Here is an 18,839-nt window from a genome sequence, read left to right as displayed (position 1 = left end):
ACTATGGACAATTTGGTAATGCCATTCCGCCTACATTTCTTTGGACTGAGGGAGGAAACCGGAGTACCCGGAGGAAACCCCAAATCACAGGGAGAACACGCAAACTCCACGCACACAGGACGGAGGCTGGGATTCGAACACCTAACCCCTAAGGTGCCAGGCTTACATGCTAAATTTGGACTCAGCAACGTTTGCGTAAATTGTTTTGCTGAGATAATATTTATCAAAGAGACTACATTCCTCTACACTAATACTAATCAATCCAATCATATACAAAACTAAACCAATGAAGTCAACACTCTTTGAGCACCACAGTGAGGAAATGTTGTTTCTGTATCCAGATCACAATATTTACTATTCTTCTGGTCAAAGTTCTTCTTTTTCTTCTTTTTATTTTTTTTTTATTTTTTTGTAACGATACAAAATAACGACGTCGTGCGTCATGACTTCATTCTTGGAAAGACTCTTGGATTGACAACTCGGGAGGTTCTTTGTTCTTGAATTGTGATTGGTCGAGACGGAATCGACTACAAACAGCTGATTGGTCAGTATGGGAGCGGACACGCCTCTTTATCGAACTGACAGTTATGACGGAGATGTTATTTAACCGGCTCCTTTACGCGAATGTCCTTAAAGCACGCAGACCGCGGAGAGAAACAGTTCGAAGGAAAGAAGTTTGAGCTGTTTTTATCTTTCTGAACTAAAGTTAGTACGCTCGGTGTGTGTTTATTTCTGGCGGTAGGCGGGCATTTAACCCCGGTGTGTGTAGGAAGTTCGTTCCGGTCGTGTTGTTTATAAATGTAGCACTCACTCCATTTTGATTTGTCGACATCCTGTCCATCATGTTTCCGCTGGACTCGTCCTGGAATATTTCATTCGCAGGTTGTGGGTTTCTCGGGGTTTATCATGTTGGAGTGGCGAGCTGCCTGCAGCAACACGCGCCTTTCCTCACTGAAAATGCCCAGCACATCTACGGAGCCTCTGCGGGAGCGCTGACTGCCACCACGCTGGTTACTGGGGCTTGTCTGGGTAAGACATCATCTCTTATTCCCTCTGAGCTGCAGAACACCATCCCCTAACGCACACGTCCCTAACGCTGGTCCTGCAGAAACCCCTCTGTCCTGGGACAGAGACTACTCCAGCACCGGGGCTGGGAACCTGTGCCCTAGCTTCTAAAATTACAGAGAGAGAGAGAGAGAGATACTGTAGAGAGATGGATAGATAGACCGACAGACCAATAGATAGATAGACAGACAGACAGACGGATAGATACTGTAGACAGATAGATAGACAGGCAGACAGACAGACAGACAGATACTGTAGGTAGATAGATAGACAGACAGACAGACAGATAGATACTGTAGATAGACAGATACTGTAGAGAGATGGATGGATAGATAGATAGATAGACAGACCAACCAATAGATAGACAGACAGACAGATAGATACTGTAGATAGATAGATAGATAGATAGATAAATACTGTAGATAGATAGATAGATAGATAGATAGATAGATAGATACTGTAGATAGATGGATGGATAGATAGACCGACAGACCAAAAGAGAGACATAGTGAGATAGACAGACAGACAGATACAGAGAGAGAGATAGATAGATAGATAGATAGATAGATAGAGAGACACACATATAGATAGAAAGAGAGACAAACAGACCAATAGATACTGTAGATAGATAGATGGACAGACTGGTAGATAGATAGATAGATAGACAGACAGACAGACAGATACTGTAGAGAGATGGATGGATAGATAGACTGACAGACCGATAGAGAGACATAGTGAGATAGACAGACAGACAGATAGAGAGAGAGAGAGAGAGACAGAGTGAGAGATGGATAGATAGATAGATAGATAGATAGATAGATAGGTAGAGAGACACACATATAGATAGATAGATAGAGAGAGAGACAAACAGACCATTAGATACTGTAGATAGATGGATAGATAGATGGATAGACCGATAGATAGATAGATAGAGACAGTGAGAGAGACAGACAGACCAATAGATACTGTAGATAGATGGATGGATAGATAGACAGACCAATAGATGGAGAGAGAGACAGACAGACAGATAGACAGACAGACAGGTAGAGAGAGAGACAGATTGAGAGAGAGAGAGAGAGAGAGATAGACAGATAGATAGAGAGAGAGAGAGAGAGAGAGAGAGAGACAGATTGAGAGAGAGAGGGGGAGAGAGAGACACACACACACAGATAGAGTGACAGATAAAGAGAGAGAGACAGACAGACAGACCAATAGATACTGTAGATAGATGGATAGCGGGCGAGCGAGATAGATAGTGAGCAAGATAGATAGCGAGCGAGCGAGATAGATAGATAGATGGATGGATAGATAGATAGCTAGCTTTATTAATCCCAGAGGAAAATTCACAGATTACAGAGGCAATGCAAAAAAAGTAAAGATTCCCATCAAAACCTTGAGGAACCCCTTTTCTTTAAGAATATAGATCATATAGATCATTTATTATTATTTTTTCTGCTGCATTGTGAACTTTTTAAACACACTTGATGCAGTTATGGCTGGATGCAGAAAAAGAGAACAGACCGGGTTAATTTTTTCCAGAAATTAGGATGTTGTAGTCGCTGCCTTGTACACTTTGTCCAACTCATGAAGGCTTCATAATTAGCATAATAAAAAGCAAACAGACCCAAGACTGTGTAGTGCAATACTGTAGACTGATTCCCTAAAAATCAGTCATGTATTTGATAATATCTTGCCTACTGCTCTCCACTGGCATACTGCGTGTGTGGAAAAAGCTCACAGTGTACACCATGTACACGTCTGTTCTTATCTCAACCTTGTATTTGGACTCCTTCACTGTTTTCCAGGAGAGGCAGGTGCCAGGACCATCGATGTTGCAAAGGAAGCAAGGAAGCGGTTTCTAGGGCCAGTGCACCCTTCATTTAACCTGGTGAAGCTAATGCGGCACATGATGGGCCGGGTACTGCCGCATGACGCGTACATCAAGGCCACAGGCCGACTGGGCATCTCTCTCACCCGCGTCACAGACGGAGAGAACGTGATCGTGTCTCAATTCAACAGCAATGAGGAACTGGTGCAAGTAAGAATCATACACTTTATGTACAAAAGCAGTTTTAGGTAAGGTCTACTTTTGCATTTCTGGGCATGCGTGCTTTATAACTGCCTAGTCACTTTTATAAGAAGTTGACATCATCGACAAGCTTCTGCTATGAGAGCTATCTGCCAGAAAAGATAATAAAGTAATAATAATAATAGTAATAAAAATAAAAAATGCAATAATCTGAGATAAAGATTGCAAAACAGAGTTGCTGGACACATGATTGATTTGGCATTTCGCATGTGCCATGACATCACTGGGATCAAATGTATAAAGTCCATATTACAGGGGGATGAAAAATAGGAAAATGGGTCTAAAGCATTTCAGATCATTCTGGCCAATCTGTAACACTGACTACGTTTACACGGACAGCAGTAATCTAATTATTGAGCCTATTCTGAATAAGACAATATTCTGATTAAGATGTTTACATGAGTCGCTTTTAGAATATTCCTTTCATGTTCCAGTTTTACATGTTCTAGAACATGGATCGATTAACGTCACACGTCATTACGTCACCGCGCCACGCCGTCCGACGTCCCTCCAGAATTTCACGTGTCGACATACAGTTCGTCTTCGTTGTGGGAGCTTATACAGTTTTGGGTGTTTTTCATTTTGAACGTTATGATAGCTTCAAGTGCGGTTAATTATTTATCATGCTATACGGGCAAATAGACGATTGCTTGAAGCCGTGGGCTGCGTCCCAAACCGCGTACTTACCCACTATATAGTATGTAGAGATGTACATGTATTTCTCCTACTATATAGCAGCTGAACTGTGTGCATTTCTCCTACTATACAGTAGGTAAGTACGCGGTTTGGGACGTAGCCGTGCTCTTGTTTGCAGTAAAACAGTTGAGCGCTGCCGTGTGTGTACGTGTCCTGTCGCAAAATGCGGTGAAAACTCCCACACGACGTTAATAGTGTAATTAAGGTGTGTACATGTCTGTAACGCACGTCGATAATGCGACTAAAACAGGGATACTCCACACGTCTTAATTCCATTTGTGTTTACTTCGAGTATGACTTTAGTCGGATTAAGGTCGTCAATAATCTCCGTTTACATGCTAGTTTCTTAATCAGAGTATCGTCTTAATCGGGTTCATATCGGAATATTGTTATCCATGTAAACGTACTGATTGTACACTCACCATCCACTTTATTAGGGACACCTGTAAACCAGCACGTTCATGCAGTTATCTAATCAGCCAATCATGTGGCAGCAGCACAATGCTAAAAGTCACGCAGATGCAGGTCAAGAGCTTCAGTTAATGCTCACGTCAAACATCAGAATGAAGAAAAAAGTGCGATCTGTGTGACTTGGCATGGATGTTGGTACCAGAAGGGCTGGGTTGAGTATTTCAGAAACTGCTGATCTCCTGGGATTTTCCCACAACAACAGAGTTTAGAGTTTACACAGAGTGGTGAGAAGAGCAAACAAACAAAAAAAACATTGAATGAGCGACGGTCCTGTGGGTGGAAACGCCTTGTCGATCGGATCGAGCTGCCAGGAAGGATGCAGTAACTCTGTAAGTAATCACTCTGTATAACCGCGGTGAGCAGAAATGCATCTCAGCATGACGCGCAACCTTGAGGTGGATGAGCTACAAGAGCAGAAGACCACATCAGGTTCCTCTCTGTCTGGAGCTATCATGAGCACGGTCTCGATCAAACTGGACAGCTGAGGATTAGAAAACAAATCCCTTGGTCTTTATCCAGTCTTCAGCTGTCCAGTTTTGGTGAGAAATATATGATCTACACGTTTACTAAAAACATAATGATACAAAAATAATGGTAATAGTTTATGCATTTGCAGAACAAAAGAGGGTTATAGGATAGGTACTTCCATAGCACTTTATTTACAGTACACTGTGTGTGCGCTAATACTAAAAAAAAAAAAAAAGAACAGAAAAAAGCAGCATCCTTCCAAAACCTGATCTGAGACAGCATTCCGAAAGAAAGAAAGTTGCCATGTGTTCGTCTTTTTCCTTCTTAATCAGAAAAGTGAACAAATCCAGCGAGTGGAGCGTCAGGTTTGACATTTTGTGTGTGTTTGTGTGTTTTTTCCCAGGCGTGCGTATGCAGTGCCTTTATTCCCGTGTACTCTGGCCTTATACCTCCCACCCTGCAGGGAGTGGTGAGTACTCTTGTGTATTCTTCATGTTTTCTCATTGAGAAGTGTGTGAAAGACTGTACGTTAGATCTGCTAGTGGTTTTTGAATGTAATCGAACGCTTTTCTCTTAACTTAAGAAAGGAAACCTCCACCCTGAAAATGCCCTCAAAACTAAAACACGGGACAAGACTAAGGTTAGGCAAAGAAAACTAACCATGAAAACAGACACCACTCGCAGGGCTAATATAATATAATATAGCATAAGGGTTGGAGGTTCGATTCCCGGCCCACGTGACTCCACATGCCGAAGTGTCCTTGGGCAAGACACTGAACCCCAAGGTGCTCCCGATGGAAAGTTAGCGCCTTGCATGGCAGCTCTGCCACCATTGGTGTGTGACTATCCTCCGTGTGGGATTTTCTGAAGCGGTCACGGCGTGACATGCCGATCTTCTATGTCTGGTCTTCACGTGATACGAATTCACAGGAACTTTGGAACTCCGTGAATCTTCTTTGCACGAGCTTGCGTTTCCGGTGTCCAGCGTTCGCACGTGTAGGAATAGGAGTCAACGCGTACTCTGTGCGTCCTTCATGTCTTCTCGTTGAGAAGTATGTGAAAGACCGTAGGTTAGACATGCTAGCGACACAAAAGTCTAGCGTGGACCGCGCCGTAAGGAGGGAAAACGCAGAAGTTAAATAGGGAACTGATTGCGGGAAACAGGTGAGCACGATCAAGGAAGGAATTGGAGAAATACAGAAGATCATAACATGTCCATGATAAAGATGTCGTATAAGGAATATACACGTCATCCAGGGTGGATTTGATCTCCTTTTATTTTTTTATAGACCTTCAGCACACAGAACACCCACAATGTTCCACGATACAGGATTGCAGAGCAGTGAGTCACTGGAGGTGGGAAGGATTTCACTTGAGGGAGCACGTGTTCGGATTTTGCAACTGTGCGCGCTGAAAATAGACATTTCTGTTTTTCTTATACTGATGTGTTGTGGGAAAAAAGTGCCATCTCCTGCTGTCACGTGTGCTTTTGAGAGCAGTGCGTGTATATATGTGTGTGTGTGTGTGTCAGAACTGTGCCAGAAGCATATACATACACTGCCAAGTATCACAAAGGCCATATTGCTGCTAAGGATGGTGTTTTTTTGGGGTTTTTTTTGTTTTCTTTTTGCCTGTTCTTGTTGTACCTAGAAATAGAATATGGTATGACCCCAGTCCATCCTCAGAGGTTTTCCTAGTCATGAGGGGAAAACTCCTTAATATAAACTTGAAACCTCCTGATGTATTTTAAAAAGAAGAAATAGGACCTGGAAGCGTTGAGTAATATTTGGGACGGCGTGTAAGAGCTGTCGGGTTAAATCCGCATTTCCGTCTCGATGTCTCCGCAGCGTTACGTGGACGGAGGGATCAGCGATAATTTGCCTCAGTACGCGCTGAAGAACACCATCACGGTATCTCCGTTCTCAGGCGAGAGTGATATCTGCCCCCGAGATTCCAGCTCCACCAACATACACGAGCTCAGATTTACCAACACCTCTATACAGTTCACACTCTCCAACCTGTATAGAGTCTCCAGAGCGCTGTTCCCTCCGGATCCACAGGTAAATCAACACACGCACACATACACACGCGCACACATACGCGCACACATACACACACACATACATACACACACATATACACACGCACGCACACACACGCATGCATGTACACATACACACACACATATATACACACGTACACACACACATACATACGCGCACACATACACACACACCTACGCGTGCGCACACATACACACACGCACACACACATACGCACACACATATGCACGCATACGCACACACATACATACACACATACACATTCATACATGCGTACATACATATATACACACACATACACACTCTGTTCCTGTTTCAGTTTTAATACAGATGCCTCATTTACACATGGAAAACAGTACACTGTACTGAAACTGTGCTGTGTGTGTGTGTGTGTGTGTGTGTGTGTGTGTGTGTGTTTGTGTGTGTTTTAATCAGGTGTTGGAGACAATGTGCCGGCAAGGATACAAGGATGCATTGTATTTCCTAAAGAAAAATGGTAAGAGAAGAAAAAGAGGTCACCGGCCACTTTAATAGGTACACCTGTACACCTGCCATGTCGCAGAGGCGCAGTGCATAAAATCATTCGTAAACAGGTCAAGTGCTTCAGTTAATGTTCACATTAAACATCAGAACGTGGAAAACTCATTATGCGACCTCAGCGACCTTGACCAGGAAGGGCAGGTTCGAGTATTTCAGAAACTGCAGATCTTCTGGTTTTTTCACCATGTACAGAATGGTGTCAAAAACAAACAAACAAAAAAAAAACATCCAATGAGCCGCAGTTGTGCAAGCGGAAACGCCTTGTCGACGAGAGAGGTCAGAGGAGAATGGCCAGACTGGGTCTAGCTGACAGTAACTCGGTAAATAACCACTCTTTACAACCGTGGTGATCAGAAAAGCATCTCAGCATGTCGAACCTCAAGGCGAACGGGCTCCAAGTGCGAAAGATCGCATCGAGTTTTGATATAGGTGTTCTTATTAAAGTGGCCTATAGAGTAACGCCTATATTTTGCACTCTAGACTCTAAAATATGTCGCTTTTATGTAGGACGGGATTATCTGAAGGAACTGCCTTCATGGATATGATGCTTATTCAATTACTGCAAAAAGCCGCTTCGAAGTCTCACAGGACCCTCTAGTGGTCATATTAATATTGCAAGCTCGAGGAGAAATGACTGTTCACGTCTCTAATATGAATTGCGTCTGTTTCTCAGGCCTGTCACAGTTCCAGCACCCCCCGCGCCCGCTGAGTAGCGGTGGCATGAGGGTTGCGGAAGACTCCGAGAATGAGAACGAGGTTGACCAAAGGCAGAGCAGAGAACGAGACATGATGCCTGGCACTCAATCGAGTGTAGAGGAACATACATTGGAGTATTTACCTCCACAGCTGCATAGGGGTATTGAAGGACTACACACAGTACTCATGGAATTGCACGCTATAAGTATTTCAGAAATATGAATGACAATATGTCTCGCTTTTGTTTGTTTCTTTTTTGTTTCCTCGATAGCTCTCATGGAGGCCTGTTCAGAAAGACGACATCCTTTGCAGTCTCTAAGCGACATGCTACCAGTCAGGATGCTGTCGGCCATCTTAGGGCCTTGCACGCTGCCGGTGGAGTCCGCGCTTTCACTGAGTATCAGGTGACTCGCTCGTGTAAAACTTATAATAAACAGTTGTTTCTAAACCGGAATTATGAGCCATTCATTCATTCATCTATCTTCAGTACTTCTGTGCTTTATCCTGGTCAGGGTCAGCATGAATCCAAAGCCTATCCCAGGAGCACTGGGTGTGAGGTGAGAATACACCCTGAACTCCGCTGTAACAAAATACTTGAGGTCAAAACTATTGCGCTTTCACTACAGAAAATATTTTCCCCTTGACCTCAAGAGTGCTCCAAATTAAGAACCATTCTTTGGGCCAGGAACTAATAGTGGAGCTTCTTATAACCGTCCTAATGAATGAATTATTTGGCCGTGGTGCGTCCGATGCGTTTACCAGCGGTCAGTTTAGCGACGACGTAACCGCGGCGCGGAGCGGATTTAACCGAAAGCCTCGACAGAATGCTGTCGCTTCCTGCGGTGTGCTGGGAATGCAAAACAGGAAATCCTCCAGTAACTGTGTAATTCTCATTCAAGAAGGTCCCAGTGCTCTTCAGCTTTATAAAGGGTTGTGGAACTTTTGTTCAATATTCACATTACTTCACATCCGCGTTATTTCGTTATCGTATCGTTTCCTATGCGTTCTAAGTGTGCGGTATGGCTCTTTGTCAGGTTGTTGGAGTGGCTGCCTGATGTCCAGGAGGATGTGGGTTGGATTAAAGATCAGACTGTGAAGCTACTGAGTCATGTTCTGAGGAGGAATGTGCCCCAACAGCTGGTAGCACGGTGAGAAATCACGCACATACAAACAAACGAGAACAAAAAGCAGATTCTTAAAAAAAAAAAAAAGGAAAAAAAAAAAGGATGCGACACAGAGAAAGCACCGAGACGCTGCACATCATCCTGCTTTATGTACTACAGTATGGACTGTACTGTAATGGTGTATGTCAGAATCCCTGACGGTGAATTCACATATCTCTCATGACATGATACCAGCTACACTGCATACTGCCTTAATTCACCTGGACAAAAAGAATATTTAGCCTACATGCTCTTTACTGATTATAGCTCGGCTTTTATTTCTAAGCTGAGCACGGGGGGGTGTTGAGAGTAACCCATCACTGCGTAAGACTTTGCGTAGAAAAAGCTCTAATCATGGTAAGCTTGAGTAAACACCTAGACTTAAACACTGAGACCGTGTCTGAGTCCCGAACACTAATTGGAAGGCTGTTCCATAACTGTGGGGCTTTGTAAGAGAAAGCTCTTCCCCCTGCTGTAGCCTTCACTATTCGAGGTACCAACAAATAGCCTGCACCTTTTGACCGCAGTAGGCGTGGCGGATCATAAAAGACCGAAAGTTCACTCGGGTACTGCGGCTTGAGACCATTCAGTGCTTTATAGGTCAGTAGTAGTATTTTATAATCAATGCGAGATTTCACTGGGAGCCAATGCAGTGTGGATAAGATCAGGGTGATGTGGTCGTATCTTCTGGTTCTAGTACGGACTCTAGCAGCTGCATTCTGGACTAACTGGAGCTTGTTTATGCTCCTACTGGAACATCCAGACAGTAAGGCATTTCAATAATCCAACCTAGAGGTGACGAAAGCATGAACTAATATTTCTGCGTCATGTAGTGACAATATATTTCTTATCTTAGCAATATTTCTGAGATGAAAGAAGGCTATCCTAGTAATATGATCTACACGAGCGTCAAATGAAAGACTGGAGTCAGTAATCACACCAAGGTCTTTTACTGCTGAACATGATGAAACGGAAAGTCCATCCAGAGTTACTATGTAATCAGAAAGCTTACTTCTAGCTGCATGTAATCCTGGTACAAGTACACGTACTTCTGTCTTTTCAGAATAAAGTAAGAGAAAGTTAATAAGCATCCAATGTGTAAAGTCCTTTACACATTCCTCAACTTTATTAAGCTGCTGTCTGTCTGGCTTTGCTGAAACATACAGCTGTGTATCATCAGTATAACAGTGGAAGATAATGCCGCGTTTATGAATAATCTGACCCAGAGGTAGTGTATGTAAAGTAAAAAGTAGTGGGCCTAAAACAGAACCTTGTGGAACACCAAACTTTACCTCAGTATGCGTGGAGAAGTCTCCATTTATATCTACGAACTGATAAGGATCATTCTAATTAGACCTGAGCCAGGAGAGGACCGTTCCCTTAATGCCAACGTTTTCTAGTCTATCAAGGAGAATAGTATGATCTATAGTATCAAAAGCTGCACTAAGGTCGAGTAACACAAGAATGCCCTTGTTGCTGGCAGCAAGTTTCTCTGACCAGGACGTCCTGGTCTCTTTCTCTGTTACTTTATTTAACTTACAAATAAAGGCTGCTTCTTCTTCTAACGTATACATTGTAGCACTGTAAAATTCTTTTTAGGCATATTCCAGCTTGGCAGTGCTGGGGCTTGTACTGTACAGTACTCCAACCTTCTGATCAGTAAACCAGAGCCTTAACTGTTGAGCCACCACCGCCCTTTCACATGCCACCCCATGGCAAAGTATTTATGTGTGGACTTTGCTTTCGATTTTGCTTTCAGTTGTCTAGTACACGAGTAATTTTTTATTATACTGCTTATTATACTGAACCATGCTCTCTCTCTCTCTCTGTATCTCCCTCTCTCGCTCTCTCTCTCCCTCTCTCTCTCTGTATCTCTCTCTCTCTCTCTCTCTCTCTCTCTCTCTCTCTCTCTCTCTCTGTATCACTCACTCCCTCTCTCTCTGTCTCCCTCCCTCGCTCTCTGTCTCCCTCCCTCTCTCTGTATCACTCACTCCCTCTCTCTCTCTCTCTGTCTCGCTCTCTCGCTCTCTGTCTCGCTCTCTCGCTCTGTCTCTCCCTCTCTCTCTCTCTCTGTATGTATATCTCTCTCTCTCTGTATATATATATATATCTCTCTCTCTGTATATATATATATCTCTCTCTCTCTCTGTGTATATATATCTCTCTCTGTGTATATATATATATCTCTCTCTCTGTATCTCCCTCGCTCTCTGTCTCCCTCCCTCGCTCTCTGTCTCGCTCTCTCGCTCTCTCGCTCTCTCTCTCTCTCTCTCTTTCACTCAGATTGTCTTATCATTTGGATTTGAGGCATGCTCAGTCTGCGCCAGCAAGTTTCAGTGCTGCCAATCTGCTGCCAGGCTGGGTGTGTAGACGCAGCTCGTCTGTATTGGATGCTATCCAGCGTTTGGAGCAGTACCAGCGCCAGCTCCTGCCAGGCTTCTTCTGCATTAACCTAAATCTACACGGCTCCTTCAGTGCTGGATGTCCCCGACCTACCACTCCCCCTTTTCCACCAATCCATGAAGACCTGGATGAAGGTTTGACTATGCGTCCCGTGGGGTCCGCTAACGCCGCCTTTCTTCCACAAAACAATCAAACGGAGGACCATCGGTCATGTGATCACCATGAACCCCAGGCATTCTGAGAGAACTAATAATTCCAACATACTCGATGCAAGAGGAAAAAAAAAAAAGTATCTTAACAAGGAAGGTACAAATATCCTAAAAGGATGTTTGAGGAAGATGTTGGTTATTTATTTAATAAACTCATCAAGATGAACTTGATCCTCTATGACTTTTACAGAATACCATCAGGAACGATTGTTTTGCCGTATTCGCGTTCTTAATCTTCTTGTGTTTCATTATAAGCTTGTTGTTCATTTTAGTTCTTTGCAGAAACGATGTCGGGTGTCCGGAAAACATGGCCGACGCCTTTAAATTAAACAAAAGCACTTTTTTTAAAAATTATTTTTAATTTGGGGGTTGGCATCAGCTTGTCCTGGGGTAGCTGATAATTTCATTCCCACACTGTGAAAACAAATCATCTACCTGATACTAATGATGATCATTGTAAATCAAACCTTAGAGACCAGGTAGTGGTGGGAGGGATTTTTTTTAAAAACAACAGTATTACAAAAAAACAAAAAAAAAAGATTTATTTGATTTATTATTAATATATAACTTCTTGCAAAGTTATACAAATGCACACGCAGCCATGACTTTTCAAACTCCTTAAGTCTGTTTGTTTGTTTGTTTGTTTGTTTGTTTGTTTTTTGCTTCCCTTTCATAGATTTCTATAGGCTTATTTTTGTTTTCTTGAATGGGGGGGGAACCCCCCAAGTTCATTGGAGTGATGTACTCGCTGTGTTTTGATGAAACTGAAAGTTATATTTTGATCAACGTTTCAAAATAGGGTTCAAACTATGCGTGCTTCTTACCTAGACGTGCCTGCACAGCTTCAGTCAGATCACACATTCCTCAACCCGAGCTCTTTATTGCAATCAGTCTGAAGATGTATTTGAGAGAACGTCCATCACCCTTGTCGTTTTTTTCTTTACTATTCCTTTCTCTGATGCTTTTGCTTCTGGCTGATGAGACCTTTGCAAGACTTGAATAGGCAGGAAAATCATGTCAGATTAAGCTGCATGAGCATTCCATCAATTGGACAGCAGTTTTTCCCCACCACACACAAGTGATACATTGGTGCTGTGCCCAATTATATTGATCACCGCCCAAGTATATTTCTGTCCCTTAATCAAAAAAACACTCAATAAATATCACGACAAAAAAGCAAGTATAGAAATAGTGAGTGTAATAATTATAACATTAATGTTCATATTATGTTAAACTACTATTGCAATCATCAGTGGGAATATTTGTAAGATATTGTCAGCTGGAGGAGTCTAACTGACAGGGGACGCAGGTATAGAATGAGCTGAGAGGCTCATAGTGTGTGTGTGTGTGTGTGTGTGTGTGTGTGTGTTACAGTATCTCACAAAAGTGAGTACACCCCTGACATTTTTGTAAATATTTGATTATATCTTTTCATGTGACAACACTGAAGAAATGACACTTTGCTACAATGTAAAGTAGTGAGTGTACAGCTTGTGTAACAGTGTAAATTTGCTGTCCCCTCAAAATAACTCAACACACAGCCATTAATGTCTAAACCGCTGGCAACAAAAGTGAGTACACCCCTAAGTGAAAATGTCCAAATTGGGCCCAGAGTGTCAATATTTTGTGTGGCCACCATTATTTTCCAGCACTGCCTTAACCCTCTTGGGCATGGAGTTCACCAGAGCTTCACAGGTTGCCACTGGAGTCCTCATCCACTCCTCCATGACGACATCACGGAGCTGGTGGATGTTAGAGACCTAATGCTCCTCCACCTTCCGTTTGAGGATGCCCCACAGATGCTCAATAGGGTTTAGGTCTGGAGGCATGCTTGGCCAGTCCATCACCTTCACCCTCAGCTTCTTTGAGAAACTGATAAGGAGAGAGAGAGAGAAAGTAGACGTGAGCCTTTGGAATGAGCACGACTATTTCATTACAAAAGTTGTCCAATGTAGACCTTCCTATTTTGGAAAACAAACCATAGGTTCCCTTAAAGGTGCATTAAGTAAAAGTTACTGGTTAAGTAGATGGGTTTGACGTTTGAATGATATATTTTTTTCCCTCCGCCTCATTCCCACCCACATTCATGAAGCTCCACCCCGAGGATCTCCTCTGACCCATAGAGTACAGTGTGTATAAAATGACTGACAGGAGGCGCATCCAAAAACAAACGAGCAAAGTCAATTTTCCAAACAGTTTTTCTCAGTCACTTAATACGCTCGTGCTGAGGCCGTTGCTTAAACCGTTACATTTAAAATCACGTTCTATATTTTCCAGATTATTTGTACAAGCGTGAAATATAAACAACTGGCACTAGTGCACCTTTAAAGAGGGTTTAAAGGGAATGTGTTGAGTAAGATATCAAGAGAGTATTATGTTGGAGGATGTTGAGTTGTAATGATTGGTCGCTGATGGGTTGTGAAAACGTGCCACTTCAATGCAATGTAATGTAGCATGTATTGTCAGTGTAATTCCCTGTTTCTGTTCATTTTATATCAAATAGATGATACTCATGGTTTACTTTTTTTAGCACAGTATGACTGTAGTGTCACTCTTTGTGCTAGAAGTTAATAAAATGAATTATAAATGAAACATGAATAATTAAACAGCTGTGCGGTAGTACACAGGAAACAGTATAAACATATAGCTAGCGCAACGAAGACCCTGGTGGATGAACTGTATCACAGTTATATGAGTGAATTTAAGATTAAAACATTTTACTTGAAAGTTTTTCATCACTACCACTGAATGAAAAGAGTGAACTTTTATTTTTTTATTGTTTTGCACTGTGGACACTTTTATATATAATATATACGCTGTACTGTGCAAAAATCTTAGGCACCCCTCTTTTTTTTTTTTTTGTACAAACAATGTTATAGATTTTTATTTTATGACTTCTACATTATTGAGTCAGGACAGAAACATTTCCAAACAAATGTTACAGAAAAAATGTTTGTATGTCAGGAAATAAAGCAGATGAAGTAAAACAAAAAAAAACACAATGAAGGCTGCTGGATTTTGCTGCAAAATTAAGAAGTCTCCAGAAGAACCGTGTCTGGTTGCGCAACATAGTCGGTAAAACTTACAGCTCATTTCCTTATAAAACTGCACAGATATTAGCCGAGACTACGTTATATATATATTTTTAAATCAAAGGGTCGTCACACCAAATATTGACTTTGTTTCATTTATTACCGTGTGCTGCACTTTATAGTATTTTGGTTAAATATACAGTAGAAACATTTTATTTCATTATTTTTCAAGGCATCCTTGCTTTACAGCATTTCTTTGCATGTGCCGAAGACTTTTGCACAGTCAAGTCAAGTGGTTTTATTGTCATTTCAGCCATATACACTGGTACAGTACACAGTGAAACGAAAACAACGTTCCTCCAGGATCACGGTGCTACATAAAACACGCACTAACCACATGATACGAGACAGAACTAAATAAGATCTACACATTCTACATAAAGTGTACGTGTAGACGTGTGCTAACAACACAAGACAGTAGAGTAAGTACTAAAACAGGACAATAGGGACAGTCAGAGACAGTGTAGCGCCAAACAGTACACAGTTCTAGTGTAGAAGTGTCCGATATAACAGGTAGTGCAGAAGAATAACAATCTAATAAAAAAAGCTGTGAATATAAATATAACATACTATGACATAGTCTTCAGCAGATTAGCTCATACCATAACATAAGGCAAGACGTGCAAAACTGACTGACTCTTTCCCAAAAAGATTGAATGCCGTGATAAAATCTAAAGGTGCTTCAACTAACTATTAGTTTAGGGGTGTGAATACTTATGCAACCAGGTTAATGTAAAAAAAAATAAAAAATATATTTTCTTCCCCTAAAATGATTCTTACTGTTTTAGGGGAAGAAAATATTTTTCTTTTTGGGAAAGAGTCAGTCAGTTTTGCACGTCTTGCCTTATCAATATTTTGCCATTCTTCCTTGCAAAAGGCTGTCAGATTGGCTGGGCATCTCCTGTGCACTGCACACTTCAGGTCTAACCACAGATCTTTGATTGGATTTAGGTCTAGGCCATGGTTGGGCCGTTTCAAAACCTTGAACTTGTATTGGTGAAGCCATTACTTGGGTGATCTGGAGGTTTGCTTTGGGTCGTTGTCATGCTGAAAGGTGAACTTGCTCTTCATTTTAAGTGAACCTTAAGGTTTTGTGGCAAAATTGACTGGTATTGACTGGAAGAACAGCCACAACGTATGATGCTGCCACCACCATGTTTCACCATGGGGACGGTCTTCTTTTGTTGACGTGCTGTGTTTTTTTTTTTGGTTCCAAATATATTTTAGTATTATGGCCAAAAAGTTCAACTTTGCTCTCATCAGACCATAACACCTTCACATGGTTTTTTTTTTTTTTTTTGCAGATTGGATGTATTTTGTATTTATTTATTTTGGTTAAAAAAGGCTTTCATCTTGCCACCCTACCCCATAGCCTAGACATATGAAGAATCCGAGAGATTGTTGTCACATGTAGGGAGCAACCAGTACAATTTCTTTTAATGTTGCTGTAGGCAACCTTTCTGTATCATAACCTTTCTGACCACTTTTCTCCTGATCTTCTCATCAATTTTCGATGGACGTCCTGTTCTCATTAGTGTCACCGTCGTGCCATATTTTCTCCACGTGTCGATTATTGTCTTTACAGTGTTCCATGGTATATCCGATGCCTTGGAAAAAAAATTTTGTAACCCTTTCCTGATTGATATTTTTAAACAACGAGATCCCGTACCTGCTTTCTAAGCTCTTTGGCTTTTCCAGTTGAATGTTACCAAGAGAATGTCAGGAAAATCCTACATAAACAGCTGTACTTTATTTCCTTGCGATCAGTCACTTTAATTGATAGCAGGTGTGTATACACTAATTATTATTCAACATGAGTTTGAATGTGATTGGTTGATTCTCAACACTGTACCTTTCCCAATTATATATACATACATATATATAAAAAAGGGTGTGCACACTTATACAAGCTGGGTATTGAAAGTGTGTCTAAAGTGATCTGTAGTGTATGAATGGGTGTGTGAGTGTGTATGTCATTGTGCCCTGCGATGGACTGGCACCCTGTCCAGGGTGTACCCCGCCCTGTGCCCGATGTTCCCTGGGATAGGCTCCAGTTCCCCCGCGACCCTGAAGAAGGAGTAAGCGGTAGAAGATGGATGGATGGATGGATGGATGGATGGATGGTATTGGAAGTGTATTTGTTGTTGTTGTTGTTGTTTTCTCCCCAAAAAAGATTTCCAGGTGTTTATCACTTGATATTGATCTTCTGCAATTTCACAATAAAGGTGAAAAAGACATCACAAAAACCTGCCATTTTAACAAGGGTGTGTAGACTTTTTAATACACACACACACACACACACACACACACACACACACACCTCCTCCCTACATATATGCACTACACTGTAGGGAAACAGTGTCTCCTTATGCACCCTGTAATATGTTCTGAAGGACAGACGAAAAACCTTTTTTGTTTCAGTGTGTGTAATGCTTTCATGTCACCAGAAGGGGGAGCACTCATGTCTTCAGTATTTCCAGGGCCTCGGTGTGTGTCTGTCTGTGTGTGTGTGTGTCTCTGTGTGTCTCTGTGTCCCCGTTCTCGGAGCCGTCCACATCTCTTCTCTTCTCTCTCCCGCCCACCGTGCGCTCAATAAATTGAATTTGCCGGGAGAGACGGAGGAAGATGGCGGCCACTGACCGTTCCAGGTCCGAAGCTGCGAAGCAGCGACGGCAGGATCAGCTGCGGCGGTGGCAGGGCTCGGAGACTGACCTCACCGCCGGCGCTGAAACGCGGAGTCGGGCTCTGAAGTCCGCCAAAGTGCGCTTCGCCCAGGGCGCCGTGTTTATGGCCGCCTGCTCGTCCGGGGACCAGGACGAGGTCGCCGAGCTGCTGAGACAGGGAGCGGACATCAACCACGCAAACGTGGACGGGCTCACAGCGCTGCACCAGGTTAGCACGACAACTTCACACAACGCCATTTCCGCCCTCACTGACACAAAGTTACAGAGTTTATCCTGTAAAGAGACTTCTCAGAGCGGGATGTAGCTCCAGCTGGAGCGGATAGAGCTACAATGTTTCCAAGTGTGTGTGTAGTAGTAGTTTAGAGTCTGAGGAAACACAGAACACTTGTTGAACGTCGCTTCTGTGTTACTCTTCAGCACAATAGTGAGGAGAAGTCAAAAGCTATGTACTGCTAATGTGTTTAAAGTTTAAACAGAGTGAATCCACCCTCAGCACATTCCTGCTCACAGGCCAGAAAACACACTGAAGTCACAAACTAACCCTCTTTCACTCTTCTGTTTGGGGCTTCTTTTTTTTTTTTCACGAAACAAACTGTATTTATGTCAGACATTTTCTGACTTAAAAAAACAACAACCTCAAAAGGATAAATACTGAGCTTCTGAGGAGTACTTTTCTTTTTTTGGGGGGGGGTTGACAAGAATATCTGTTGCACAGGCTGCTCTCTGTCTTCCTCTGAGAAGAGGATAAAAGCCTGACTAAACCTCCTTTAACATTTATATTAGGATTGAAAAATTGTGTGTGTGTTTTTATAACCCGTTCAGTTACCATCCTGAGCAGTCTAAAAGTGCGGTTAAGTGAAAAGTCGACCGTGAAACAACTTCACTGCGTTGATACTGAATTATTTCTGTTGTGTTCTGTGATTCTGGAGCCGATTTCTAGGTTGGTGTTGGGTTCTTGTTATTCCTGTTCGAAGTCAGAGTTGTGTGCCGCCCTGACGTCACAGGGACGACTAACGCGGTGTTTCGAGGCGAGGTCGCAAACTGTAATTCCTCATGTCCAGCCAGGAAAAGCCACAGAATTCTCGAGCCTCGTAGCTTGACCTTTGAACTCGTCAACTCGTCGACGTCTTGTCAAGTACCGGTTCCTTCCCAGGTTACCGTTTACAAAGAGATCCCAAATCGTCCTTCTGTACTGTTAAA

General features: G+C 42.4%; 2 protein-coding genes across 5 annotated transcripts in view; both read left to right on the top strand.

Moving 5' to 3' along the window:
• The first annotated feature begins 403 nt into the window (after positions 1 to 403).
• pnpla2 (patatin-like phospholipase domain containing 2) lies at positions 404 to 14,860 on the top strand. Its single transcript, XM_053641403.1, has 9 exons — positions 404 to 1,029; positions 2,871 to 3,103; positions 5,193 to 5,258; positions 6,637 to 6,849; positions 7,288 to 7,348; positions 8,066 to 8,248; positions 8,360 to 8,492; positions 9,123 to 9,236; positions 11,535 to 14,860. The coding sequence occupies exons 1-9, from the start codon at positions 843 to 845 to the stop codon at positions 11,893 to 11,895; spliced, it is 1,551 nt and encodes a 516-aa protein (XP_053497378.1). The 5' UTR covers positions 404 to 842; the 3' UTR covers positions 11,896 to 14,860.
• Positions 14,861 to 17,418: 2,558 nt separating this feature from the next.
• The window catches only part of zmp:0000001167 (protein phosphatase 1 regulatory subunit 12A), a 37,127-nt gene continuing 35,706 nt past the window's right edge, over positions 17,419 to 18,839 (top strand). For 2 of the 4 annotated variants that reach the window (XM_053641394.1, XM_053641395.1), the window contains exon 1: positions 17,419 to 17,847. In XM_053641394.1, the coding sequence (XP_053497369.1) occupies positions 17,581 to 17,847 (267 nt within the window). In that variant the 5' untranslated portion in view covers positions 17,419 to 17,580. The remainder of the gene's footprint in view (positions 17,848 to 18,839) is intronic. The other 2 variants (XM_053641396.1, XM_053641393.1) reach the window with 1 other exon arrangement.

Source organism: Ictalurus furcatus, chromosome 14 (genome assembly GCF_023375685.1).
Source record: "Ictalurus furcatus strain D&B chromosome 14, Billie_1.0, whole genome shotgun sequence".
NCBI lineage: Eukaryota > Metazoa > Chordata > Actinopteri > Siluriformes > Ictaluridae > Ictalurus > Ictalurus furcatus.
The sequence above is the reverse complement of the archived record's forward strand: the minus strand, read 5'-3'. Positions and strand labels throughout refer to the sequence as shown.